The 13235-nt window shown below is 39.6% G+C and overlaps 1 protein-coding gene across 8 annotated transcripts in view; it reads right to left on the reverse strand.

The window, feature by feature from the left end:
- The window catches only part of NSD1 (nuclear receptor binding SET domain protein 1), a 153453-nt gene that overhangs the window by 83696 nt on the left and 56522 nt on the right, over positions 1-13235 (reverse strand). For all 8 annotated transcript variants that reach the window (XM_027546876.1, XM_027546874.1, XM_027546878.1 and 5 more), the window contains one exon: positions 3954-4089. In XM_027546876.1, the coding sequence (XP_027402677.1) occupies positions 3954-4089 (136 nt within the window). The remainder of the gene's footprint in view (positions 1-3953; positions 4090-13235) is intronic.

Raw genomic sequence — 13235 nt, forward strand, 5'->3', positions numbered from 1 at the left:
AAAACATAAAAACAAGACTGGCTAAAAGTCTATTCAAGATGAAGTGAGAGTATTTCCAGGTCAAGATGAAGAATTGAGTAAGCACTTCTAAATTCACTCCATCTCCTAATCTCCACTAACACTACAATAAAGAGATGTTCAAGGATAGGCTCATTACGGACAGGAGAATAAGAGGGAACAGGTGAATAAATTATTAGCATGCAGGTATGTTACACAGTTTCCGAAGCTGGGAAACACCTGGATGAGGATTATGTTAACTTACATAAGAGATACTAAAATCTATCAATCAACAGTGAGCATGGACTTCCCTGGTAGTCCAATGGTTAAGAATCTGCCTGCCAATGAAGGGGCCACAAGTTCAATCTCTGGTCTGGGAAGATTCCACATGCCATGGAGCAACTAAACCTGTCTCTAAAGCCGGTGTGCCCTAGAACCCATGCTCTGCAACAAGAGAAGCCACAGAAATGAGAAGCACCCACTCAAAACTAAAGAAAGCCCATGCACAGCAACAAAGACACAGCACATCAATTAATTAATTTTTAAAAAGGAAATTTCTTTTAAAAAAAAACAAAAAGTGAGCAAATCCATGAACCAACTACATCAACACACTCATGTGTGCTCTACTCCATGAAGTAGAGCAAAACAAAAAAAATTCAACCAAAAAAAAAAAAAAAAAAAATTAGTTCAATGCAGAAAAGTCAACATGTGAATAAGACTTACAGGAAAATAAAGGAAGGAAACAATCAATGAAAAAATTCAAGAAAATGTTCCAGAACTAAAGAAAACTAACCTTGTAGATCAAAAGGGGCTTACTAAGTACCCATTACAAAGAATGAAAACAGACTCACAGCAAGGTATAGTCTATGAACTATCAGAACAGAAGAGACTACAAGTTTTCAGAGTAAAGGACAAAAATCACATGCAAAAGATCATAAATCAAAACAATCTCAGATTTAATAGAAAACTCTGGAAGCTAAAAGACAATGGAGCAATGCCTTCAAAGAATTGTGAGCAAAAATTATTTCCAGCCTAGTTATTTTATACAGCTCAACTACCAAACAAGTACAGGAAAAGAACAGAAATATGTCCAGATCCCAAAGGTCTCAAAAAACTTTACCTCCGTGCTTCCTTTACAGGAAACTACTTAAGGGCTTACTATGTATTTTATATAATAGTAAGCAAATCAAAAACAAGGAAGAGATGAAATTTGACGCAAGAGTATTGAGGGCAATCTCCAAGATGATAGCTCTTCACCAGGCACAGAAGGTAACCCATGTCTACTGAAGGGACAGAAAAAGTTCCAGGTGGTATTTCCTCAAGATGATGAAAAATAACAAATTACTGATGCATCAGTTCATATGGAGAGAGAACAGAAATTAGGAGAGATTGACTACCAATAATAAATACATAGAATACTAAGAATTCTTTCCCTTACCAATACACACATACACACACACACTTCAGCCACAATTGTACCATCAAAAAAGATTACCAGTGATCTCCAGCTCCTTATACCTAATGGACTTTTTATCTCATCTCTAGGCACCGTTCAACCAAACTGACCACACTTGCTTTATAAAACAAATCTAGTCACCAATACCATATGCTTCTGGTGTTTCCCTTTTATCTCTGATTTTTTTTCCATCTCTTTTGCACACTCAGTCTCCTCCACACAGACCTCAAATGCTGGCTTCCTCAGAGCCACCTTTTTTTCTCACCATATTATCTTCTCCCAAGGCCAACACATCCATGCTTTCCTCACGGCTTCAAATAATATTAACAAGAAGATGTCACCTCCAAGTTGTAGATGTTCCAGTGCTCTCAGGAAATGGCTACATTTTTACATGCTGGTGTAGCTAAAAACTTGGGGACCATCCTGAGATACAGAAACCTTAGCCTTCATTCTCCCTCACTTCCCATTATCCATCCATTAACAAATCATACACATTTTACTCCCTAAGTAGTCTTCATTTCCTCTTTACCACTATAATCTTGACATAATCACTGTGAAAACCCATTTAATCATCTCCTCCGATTTATCTGTGCCCCCTCCAAATCATTTTCCACACTGCACTAAGTGAACTTGAAAATATATAGATCAGATCACATCTCCCTCTGCTCACAGCATGTTAATGGTACTGTTCTTAGGAAAAAATACAAAATATTAATGAAGTCTACAAAATGCTACATGATCTGAATCACATCTATTTCTCCAGCCTCACGCCGTACCACATTCCATAACTCTATGGGCTGCAGCCCTCACAGGAGCAGAACATATACTACTTTCTGTGCTTGGAACCTTCTTTTCTACTTGCCCTATCACATCTCAGATCAAACATAACTTTACAGCAACACTGGCCCCGACGACCCTACACCACTGGCCCTGACTACCCCGCTCCAAAAGTTCAGGTTAGGTACCTTCACATCATCACCAACATCACTTCACATCATCAGTATTTTTCCTTGAACACACCTCTCTGTTAAGTAATTAGTTATTTCGTCTATTTGGTGGTGCCTTCTCTTTTCACCTGGACTCTAATTATATATAAGGGCAAGCAAAATGCGTTGCCGATGACTAGATCCCAATACCTAGCACAGTACTTCTAGAACATACTGATTACTTGTTGAACAAATGACATCGACCCAACTAGTGCACATAAAGGACACCACAATGAGTAAGAAACCAGCAATGTCACAGGCATAGAAGGGCAGAGGGACTAAAAGAATTTTCTACAGAAGAACTTAAATGTCCAAGGAGGTCACAAAGTTAGGTATCATTTTCTTTAAACAGTGAGCTATAAAAGTATTTGGGTACTTCAATACTAGTATTCAAAATATAAAATAAAATCCAGCATACCACTTGTGGTAAATCATCCTACAGATAAAGACATTAAATACAGTTATTGTTTATAACACTGTTTTGTATGCACACAAACACGTGTGTATGTATATGTATAATATTTTCAACCCAAGATTAAAAACAACCTAAACATCCATCAACAGGGAATGGTTATAATCTCCAAGAAGTCAAACAGGTGAAAAAACTGTACCTACAATATGCTACGTTTATGTTAAATAAAAGGAGGATAGGGAGATGAGAATACACAGTTGTATTTACATAAAGCAAGTTTAGAAAGAAACATTAATAACAATTGGCTACTCTCTGAAAAGAGGTAAAGAATCGGACAGATCAGAGATCTTTTTTTTAAACCTTGTGCATATGTTAGTGAAAAAAGTGCAAGTGAAAGTCTCTCAGTCGTGTCTGACTCTTTGCGACCCCATGGACTATACAGTCCACGGAATTCTCCAGCCAGAATACTGGAGTGGGTAGCCGTTCCCTTCTCCAAGGACTCTTCCCAGCCCAGGGATCAAACCCAAGTCTCCTGCATTGCTGGCTGATTCTTTACCAGCTGAGCAACCAGGGAAGCCCCATATGTGTTAGTAACTTAGTCAAAAACTAAAATACATACATTAAAACTACAATAAAATCACAGAATATCTTAATAGGAAACAGGGAGAAGTTAAGACATTAAGATACAAACAGAATAATCAAGTAACAAACAACAGTAACTGAAGAAAATATTTTAAATCAAGATTTTAAAATTCAAGATAATTTATAAGCATTCTTTGTAATTATTTCAGCTTTAAAACTAACAAATGACACAAATCTGAAGACTGAAGTAGAAAAACATAAATATACTGAAAAATGATTCTGAATAATATAAACTTTACACAATAAAGCCTAACATTTTTCTGGCATCTACAGATAGACTAAATGAGAATTTTTAAAATCATAGAGCAAAATAAACCTTTTTAAAAGAAATCCAAAAGAGGTTAAAATACATAACTATACACTACTGAACTGATCAAAAGTAAATATAAATTGTTACTAAAGGCAACTGCAAGTTTATAATTCCACACTATATTATATAATCATCAGCTGCAAGTTTTACCTTTCATTTTTGAGTGTGTATTAATCAACGGATCAGAACAAATCCTGCAGGGCCACCATGGGCGTCTCTTGAATTTTGCCCAGATGAGATCTCCAACTTCATACTTCAGCGGCGTAGCCTTTTTCTTGGGTTGACACTTTAGACAGACAAAACATGGAGCATCAATAAAAATCAACACTTTTTAAAACAAGTGTTTAAAACATCACCTTCCCACATGCCTTCTGAGACAAAATGACCTAAAGAATACTAAATGAAACACTCCACCTTAACAACAATTACAAAATAAGTAGAACTAAATTATTTTGTCTTAACTGTTTATAACATATTCCAGTTGGTAGTAGCTCTCAATTTATATTTGCTTGACATAAGCAATCTACCTGCATTCTAGGAAAATAAGTATTTTAAATTCTAAAAAACTAAAAACTGAGTAACAGAGAAACAGAATCATCCCAAGGAAAAGATATCTTTGCCTTAGTCCTTGGATCACAATACAACACAGGGTGGAAGCAGGGAGCCCAAGAAAAATGTTAACAATATCAAGAGACTTTGATCCCATTACAGTGTTACATGCCAACTACATCTCAATAAAACTGGAGGGTGGGGAGGATACCGTGGTCCCTTGGGCAAGTGATACTCTCCATTCTTCTCAAACATAGACATTTCTGTTAATTAATTAACAATAAAGGGCGAGTGGTTAAGAATTCTCCAGTCATTGCAGGGCATATGGGTTCAATCCCCAGTCCAGAAAAATCCCACAAGCCAGGGAGCAACTAAGCCCATGTAACAGAACTACTGAGCCCAAGTACCACAACTACTGAAACTCACATGCCTACAGCCTGTGCTCTGCAGCAAGAGATGCCACTGCAATGAGAAGCCTATGCAAAGCAAAGGAAGAGCTGCTCCGGCTCACTGCAATTAGAGAAAGCCCAAAATGGAAAATTCTTAAAGAGATGTGAATACCAGACCACCTTACCTGCCTCCTGCGAAATATGTATGCAGGTCAAGGAACAATAGTTAGAACCGGACATGGAACAACAGGAATATGTCAAGACTGCATAATGTCACCCTGCTTATTTAACTTACTTGCAGAGTACACAATGTAAAATGCTGGGCTGGATGAAGCTCAAGTTGGAATCAAGATTGCCAGGAAAAATATCAACAACATCAGATATGCAGATGGCATCATTTTAATGGCAGAAAGCAAAGAGGAACTTAAAAAGGCTCTTGATGAAGAAGAAAGAGTGAAAAAGGTGGCTTAAAACTCAACATTCAAAGAAGATCATGGTATCAGGTCCCATCACTTCATGGCCAATAAGTGGGAAAAAAATGGAAACAATGACAGATTTTAATTTCTTGGGCTCCAAAATCACCGTGGATGGTGACTACAGCCATGAAATTAAAAGATGCTTGTGGCTTGGAAGAAAAGCTATGACAAACCTGCTAACTGCTAAGTCACTTCAGTCATGTCCGACTCTGTGCGACCCCATAGACGGCAGCCCACCAGGCTCCCCCGTTCCTGGGATTCTCCAGGCAAGAATACTGGAGTGGGTTGCCATTTCCTTCTCCAATGCATGAAAGTGAAAAGTGAAAGTGAAGTCGCTCAGTCATGTCCGACTCTTAGCGACCCCATGGACTGCGGCCTACCAGGCTCCTCCGTCCATGGGATTTTCCAGACAAGAGTACTGGAGTGGGTTGTCATTGCCTTCTCCAATGACAAACCTAGACAATGTATTAAAAAGAAGAGACATCACTTTGCCAACAAAGGTCTGTATAGTCAAAGCTATGGTGTTTCCTGTAGTCATGTACAGATATGAGAGTTGGACCATAAAGAAGGCTGAACACCAAAAAAAAAAAAAAATCAGTGCTTTCAAATTGTGGTGCTTGAGAAGACTCTTTAGTCCCCTGGACTGCAAAGAGATCAAACCAATCAACTCTAAAGGAAATCAACCTTGAATATTCACTGGAAGGACAGATGCTAAAGCTCCAACACTTTGGCCATGTGATGCAAAGAACCAACTCACTGGAAAAGCCCTTAATCTTTCCCAGCATCAAGGTCTTTTCCAATGAGTCAGGAAGAGAAAGGATTGAAAAAGGATAAGATGGTTGGATGGCATCACTGACTCAATGCACATGAGTTTGAGCAAACTCCGGGAGATAGTGAAAGACAGGGATGCCTGGAGTGCTACAGTTCATAGGGTCACAAAGAAGTCAGACACGACTTGGTGAATGAACAACAACAACATCTTTAACATCCCATCAACAGTACAGGTCTCCTGCCCTGAGAGAAAGATGACTTTGTGTTTACTAGGACTGAGTTTCCCACCTGATAAACCACACAAAGGAGTGGCACATATGCCAAACTGTTTCTAGGTAGCTAAAAACAGCACCTAAGATACTTGGACAAAGGATCTATACATTTACTCCAAGAAGGCAAACAAACAATATGACTTTCCATAAATTCCAAGTCTCAAAAGAGGCTTGATGAGTTCCTGTTTCAGACCTGATTGTCCCTGCTTACTGCCCACAGAAGTACCCACCTGAAATATATTGAGTGTTCAATAAAAATATGCTGAATAGGGTCTTCCCTGGTGGTCCAATAACTAAGACTCTCACTCTCAATGCAAGGGGCCTGAGTTTGACCTCTGGTCAGGGAACTAGATCTCATGTGCTACAACTAAGAGTTCAGATGCTGCAACTAAGACCCAGCACAACCAAATAAATAAATAGGAATTAAATGAAATATTTGTGAATGAAAAGAGTGAAATCATTCAAATAAAATAATGATCAGTAATATCTGGGGCTCAAGGATACCAAAGTACTAGGCTCAATTCCATGATTTGTAAGTTACCATTCAACTGTAAGACTGCATTCAGAGAAAGGTAATTCTCACAGAATACACTTACTAAAAATAGTCTCAGGCATCCCTGGTGGCTCAGTGGCAAAGAATCCACCTGCCAAGGCAGGAGACATGCATTCAATAATTGGTCCAGGAAGATCCCACATGAGAAGGAACAACTGAAGCCTGTGCACCACAACTACTGAGCCTGTGCTCCAGAGCTCAGGAGCCTTGACTACTGAGCCCATGTGTCACAACTACTGAAGCCCACTCATCAAGCTTGTGTTTTGCAACGAGAGAAGCCACCACAATGAGAAGCCCACACACTTCAACTACAGAGTAGCTCCTGCTCACCACAACTAGAGAAAAGTCTGCACAGCAATCAAAACCCAGCACAGCCAAAAGTAAAATAGTTAAAAATAATACTAATGCCTAGTGTGTCTGTCAGATAGTAGGTGCTTAATAAATTTTTAAAAAACAGTGTCATTAGTTCTTCATGTATATACAGTTACTAGGAACACAGACAGAAGCTACAATGTTTTTTTAAAAAAACTTTTTCAAAAGCACCATGCAAAGGCGCCATTTTTGCCTATTATCATTCTGTAAGTTATCAGGGGAAAAAAAAATTACTTCAAAGTTAGCAATGGCTTCAAAACTTTAAAACCATGATACCGAGATGGGACAGAAAAACAAATCTGGTCTTTCTTGCTGGTCCCATGGTTAAGAACCCACCTGTGAATGCAGGGGACATAGGTTGGATCTCTCTAGGCCAGGAAGATTCCACATGCCGTGAAGCAACTAAGCCTGCGAGCCCCAACTACTGAGCCAGAGTCCAGAGTACCACAATTCATAAGGCCCACACGCCATAACTACTGAAGCTTGTGCACCATGAGCCTGTGCTCCACAACAAGAGAAGCCACCACGAGAAACCCATCATAATGAGGAGCAGCCCCTGCTCACAAATCCCACATGCTGCAACTAAAGATGCCACACAGCCAAATTAATGTTTAAAAGGAAGACAGAAGATCTGGACAGATATTTCTCCAAAGAAGATATACAGCAGGCCAATAGGCACATGAAAATATGCTCAACACTGCTAGTTGTTAGAGGAATGCAAATCAAATATGCAAAGCTATAACAAAGTACCACCTAATGCTGATCAGAATGGCCATCATTGAAAAAATATATATATCTACAAATAATAAATGCTGGAGAGGTGTGGAGAAAAGTGAAAACTGGAAAACACTTCGGAGGTTTCTCAAAAACTAAAAAGTAGAGCTGCCATATGATCCAACAATCCACCTCCTGGGCATTATCCAGAGAAAATTCCAATTGGAAAGATATATGCACCTCATGTTCACAGCAGCACTATTTACAATAGCCAAGACATGAAAGCAACCTGAATGTCCATCAACAGATGAATGGATAAAGATGCAGTATTCATATACAATGTAATTCTGAAAGTGAAAGTGTTAGTCGCTCAGTTGTATCCGACTCCTTGCGACCCCATGGACAGTAGCTCGTCAGGGTCCTCTGTCCATGGGATTTCCCAGGCAAGAGTACTTGAGTGGGTAGCTATTCCCTTCTCTAGGGGATCTTCCCAATGCAGGGACTGAAGCCAAGTCTCCCAAATTGCAGGCAGATCGGCAGATTCTTTACCATCTGAGACATCACGGAAGCACAATAGAATTTCTACTCAGTCATAACAAGGATGAAGTAATGCTCTTTGCTGGAACATGGATAGAACTAGAGAGTTTAACACTAAGTGAAGTAAACTGGGCTAAGAAAGACAAACAACATATGATATCACTTATATATGGAATCTAAAATGTTACAAATGAACTTATTTACAAAACAGAATCAGACTTAACACAGTATGAATTTATGGTTACTAAAGGGGGAAAGGAGTATGTCAAGGCTGTATATTGTCACCCTGCTTATTTAACTTATATGCAGAGTACATCATGAGAAACGCTGGGCTGGAAGAAGCATAAACTGGAATCAAGATTGCTGGGAGAAATATCAATAACCTCAGATATGCAGATGACATCACCTTTATGGCAGAAAGTGAAGAGGAACTCAAAAGCCTCTTGATGAAAGTGAAAGTGGAGAGTGAAAAAGTTGGCTTAAAGCTCAACATTCAGAAAACTAAGATTATGGCATCTGGTCCCATCACTTCATGGGAAATAGATGTGGAAACAGTGGAAACAGTGTCAGACTTTATTTTTGGGGGCTCCAAAATCACTGCAGATGGTGACTGCAGCCATGAAATTAAAAGACACTTACTCCTTGGAAGGAAAGTTATGACCAACCTAGATAGCATATTCAAAAGCAGAGACATTACTTTGCCAACAAAGGTCCGTCTAGTCAAGGCTATGGTTTTTCCTGTGGTCATGTATGGATGTGAGAGTTGGACTGTGAAGAAAGCTGAGCGCTGCAGAATTGATGCTTTTGAACTGTGGTTTTGGAGAAGACTCTTGAGAGTCCCTTGGATGCAAGGAGATCCAACCAGTCCGTTCTGAAGGAGATCAGCCCTGGGATTTCTTTGGAAGGAATGATGCTAAAGCTGAAACTCCAGTACTTTGGCCACCTCATGCGAAGAGCTGACTCATTGGAAAAGACTGTGATGCTGGGAGGGATTGGGGGCAGGAGGAGAAGGGGACGACAGAGGATGAGATGGCTGGATGGCATCACTGACTCTATGGACGTGAGTCTGGGTGAACTCCGGGAGCTGGTGATGGACAGGGAGGCCTGGTGTGCTGTGATTCATGGGGTCGCAAAGAGTCGGACATGACTGAGTGACTGAACTGAACTGAAAGGGGAAAAGGGGGGCTGATAAATTAGGGCGTTTGGGATTAGCAAATACAAACTACTATACATAAGGTAGATAAACAAGGTCCCAGTATAAAGCAAAGGGAACTATATCCAATACATTATAACAAACTAAAATGGAAAAGAATCTGAAAGGAGAATGTGTATAACTGAATCACTTTGCTTTACGCCAGAAACTAACGCAATATTGTAAATCAAATGTACTTCAATTTTTTAAAAAAGTTAACAACCAACAAGAGGCCTATTAAACAAATTAGGCAGAAAACAATGAAATACGCAAAGTGCAGATGAAGTTAAGGGATACTGAAAGTGTAATACAAACCTTACGTAAGTTATACCAACTATTTAGAAATTATGCCTGAACTACAATGATGAAAAAAAAAGTCGCTGAGAAACACAAAAGTTTCATTAAACTAAAGGTATCATGGGTGAAGATCTTCATAAACTTGAAACATTAATTTTCTCATTATTTAATTCATTTACCAGGACAACCAAGAAAAAAAAAACAATATGATAACCTACTGGGAAAAAAAGCCTATACAAATACATATTAGTAATGAACAACAACACCCAAATACTAGTGATATTTTTAAATTAAAAAAAATTGTTTTTAGTTATTTTGGGTTAGCTGCAATATCTTCATCACAGCACATGATCTTAGACCCTCCAAGAAATATGGGATCTTAGTTCCCAGACTGGGATGGCACATGATTCCCCTGAATTGGAAGGCAGATTCTTAACCACTGGATTGTCAGGGAAATCCCTATAAGTGACGTCAATATATAAAAAATTAGAAACAGGCAAGAATTTCAGACCAAAAACAGGCTTCCAAGCATGAAAATAGAGAAAATAAGGACAAAGGAAAATTAAAGGGGGGAAGGGATATGACTCCTCACAAGCTTAAAAATACCTCAGATAGAAAGACTCTGGAACAACTCCTTGTAAAAGCCCATAATTCAACTAAAAACCTACATACAAAGCAAAACAAGAAACACAAACATGAATTCCTGACTCCAAAATTCCTGGACAATAGCAACAAAGACTAGAGTGAAGAAGTGTCATCTAAGCTTAGAATGGAGGACAGGCATTATTGCAGAACAGCTCAAGTGGCTCAATGGTAAAGAATTTGTATACTAAGCAGCAGTCATGGGTTTGATCCCTGGGTCGGGAAGATCCCCTGAAGAAGGAAATGGCAACCCACTCCAGTATTCTTCCCTGGGAAATCCCATGGAAAAGGAGCCTAGCAGCTATAGTCCATGGATTCTCAAAGAGTTGGACACAACTTTAGTGGCTAAACAAAAACTTAAAATATAAGGAAGTGATGTGAAGGCACAGGGAGAATGCTCTCTACAAACCAAGGTTCGACAGAGGCCACCAGATATTAAGAAAGGCATGGGACAGATTCTCACCACCCTCAGAAGGAACCACCCCTTACCAACAACTACTGGACTTCTAAACTCCAAAACTTTCACTTTCCCTTGAATTTCCATCAAGAGATCCAAACCAGAACTATAATGGTTTTCTAAGATGAAACAAGCTCAGGTGGTACAGGCTAAGTTGTGTTCTACCTGAATGCTACCACAGAGTAGATAACCCTTAGATACCAGATTCTTCCCAGGCATACGAAGTAAACTATTCTTCAACCAAATCATACTACAATAGTATCTTTCTTCCCTTTAATTAAAAAAAATTTTGTAGTAAGGATAACTGGGCTTCTCTGGTGACTCAGTGGTAAAGAATCCGCCTGCCAATGCAGGGGACAAGGATTTGATCCCCAATCCAGGAAAATCCCACATGGTGAGGAGAAACTAAGCCTGTTCACCACAACTATTGAGCCTGTGCTCTAGAGCCCAGGAACCACAACTACAGAAGCCCCCGGGCTGCAACTACGGAAGCCTGTTTTCCCTAGAGCCTGTGCTCTGCAACGTGAGGGGTACTGCAGTGAGAAGCCAGAAAGCTACAATTGGAAAGTAGCCCCCACTTGCCACAACTAGAGAAAAGTCCACACAGCAACGAAGATCCAGCACAGCCAAAAGTAAATTAATTAAAAAATAAAAGAAAAACTTAACTGAGATTATCCTCTTAACAAATTTAAAATATAAAACCCATTAGTATTGTATATTGGTATATCAAACAATATCTTCTAAAATAACTTTTTAAGAGTGTACAGTGAGGACTTCCTTGCTAGTCCAGTGTGCTTAACCTGCCAAAATAAAGGACACTGGCTTGAACCCTGGTCCAGGAACTAAGATTGCACCTGCCTCAGGGCAACCAAGCCTGTGCACCACAACTACTGAGCCTGCGCACTCTAGAGCCCGAGCTCCGCAACAAGAGAAGCCACTGTGGTGAGAAGTCCATGCACCACAAACTAGAGAATAGCCCCCGCTTGCCACAATTAGAGAAATAAACAAGAATGTACAGGGATATAGGTCTTAATGTGGGGAGAAACTAACACTGTCATGACAATTATCAGAGGACTCAGTTGTCATTTTAGGTAACAATAACTGCCTAAAATTAAACTCACATTAGAAGACAATAGCAATGTGTAAGACAAAATGCATCTCTTTAGATGCTTGATTATTTGATATCTAAAAACTGATTTCGGAGAAGGCAATGGCACCCCACTCCAGTACTCTTGCCTGGAAAATCCCATGGACGGAGGAGCCTGGTAGGCAGCAGTCCATGGGGTCACACAGAGTCGGACATGACTGAGCGACTTCACTTTCACTTTTCACTTTCATGCATTGGAGAAGGAAATGGCAACCCACTCCAGTGTTCTTGCCTGGAGAATCCCAGGGACGGGGAAGCCTGGTGGGCTGCTGTCTATGGGGTCGCACAGAGTTGGACACGACTGAAGTAACTTAGCAGCAGTTCAAACCATCCATTTTGAGAACAACTTCAACTCAAACAGAGTATACATACATAATCCTCTCTCTGGTTTATAAACAAGTAAAAATCATATACCAAAGATCTGTTAGCAGTCTGCTACTGCTTCTATCAGGTTTCCCTGGTGGTTAAGTGGTAATGAATCCACCTACCAATGCAGGAGACATGGGTTTCAATCCCTGTAAGGAAGATCCCCTAGAGAAAGAAATGGTAATACACTCTAGTATTCTTGACTGGGAAATCCATGGACAGAGGAGCCTGATGTGCTAGAGTCCAAGGGGCTCTAAAAAGTCAGATAAGATTTAGCAACTAAACAATAACAACAACTGCTTTTATCAATTCCAAAAGGAGAAAAAAATATGTTTAGTAACTTATTTAAAATACCAAGTTTTGGGACTTCCCTGGAGGTCCAGTGGTTAAAATCCTGTGTTTCCACTGCAAGGGGCAAGGGTTCAATCCCTGAAAACTAAAATCCCACATGACTCAGGACACAATCCAAAAAAAGCTAAAAAAATATTACAAAATACCAAATTTTAAGTATTATTCTAAAGAATTACATTATACAGGGCTATCTGAATTTTCCTTTGGAATTTCAACTTTTTCCTACCTGTTCCTTTATTCTTTTTTTTTTTTTTAGTTCTACCAGTTTATTGCTACCAACCCGTGACCCTCCACCCTCATGCACACATGCTCAGTCATGTAACCCCATGGACTGCAGCCTGCTAGGC

The sequence above is a fragment of the Bos indicus x Bos taurus genome, chromosome 7 (genome assembly GCF_003369695.1).
Source record: "Bos indicus x Bos taurus breed Angus x Brahman F1 hybrid chromosome 7, Bos_hybrid_MaternalHap_v2.0, whole genome shotgun sequence".
Taxonomy (NCBI): domain Eukaryota; kingdom Metazoa; phylum Chordata; class Mammalia; order Artiodactyla; family Bovidae; genus Bos; species Bos indicus x Bos taurus.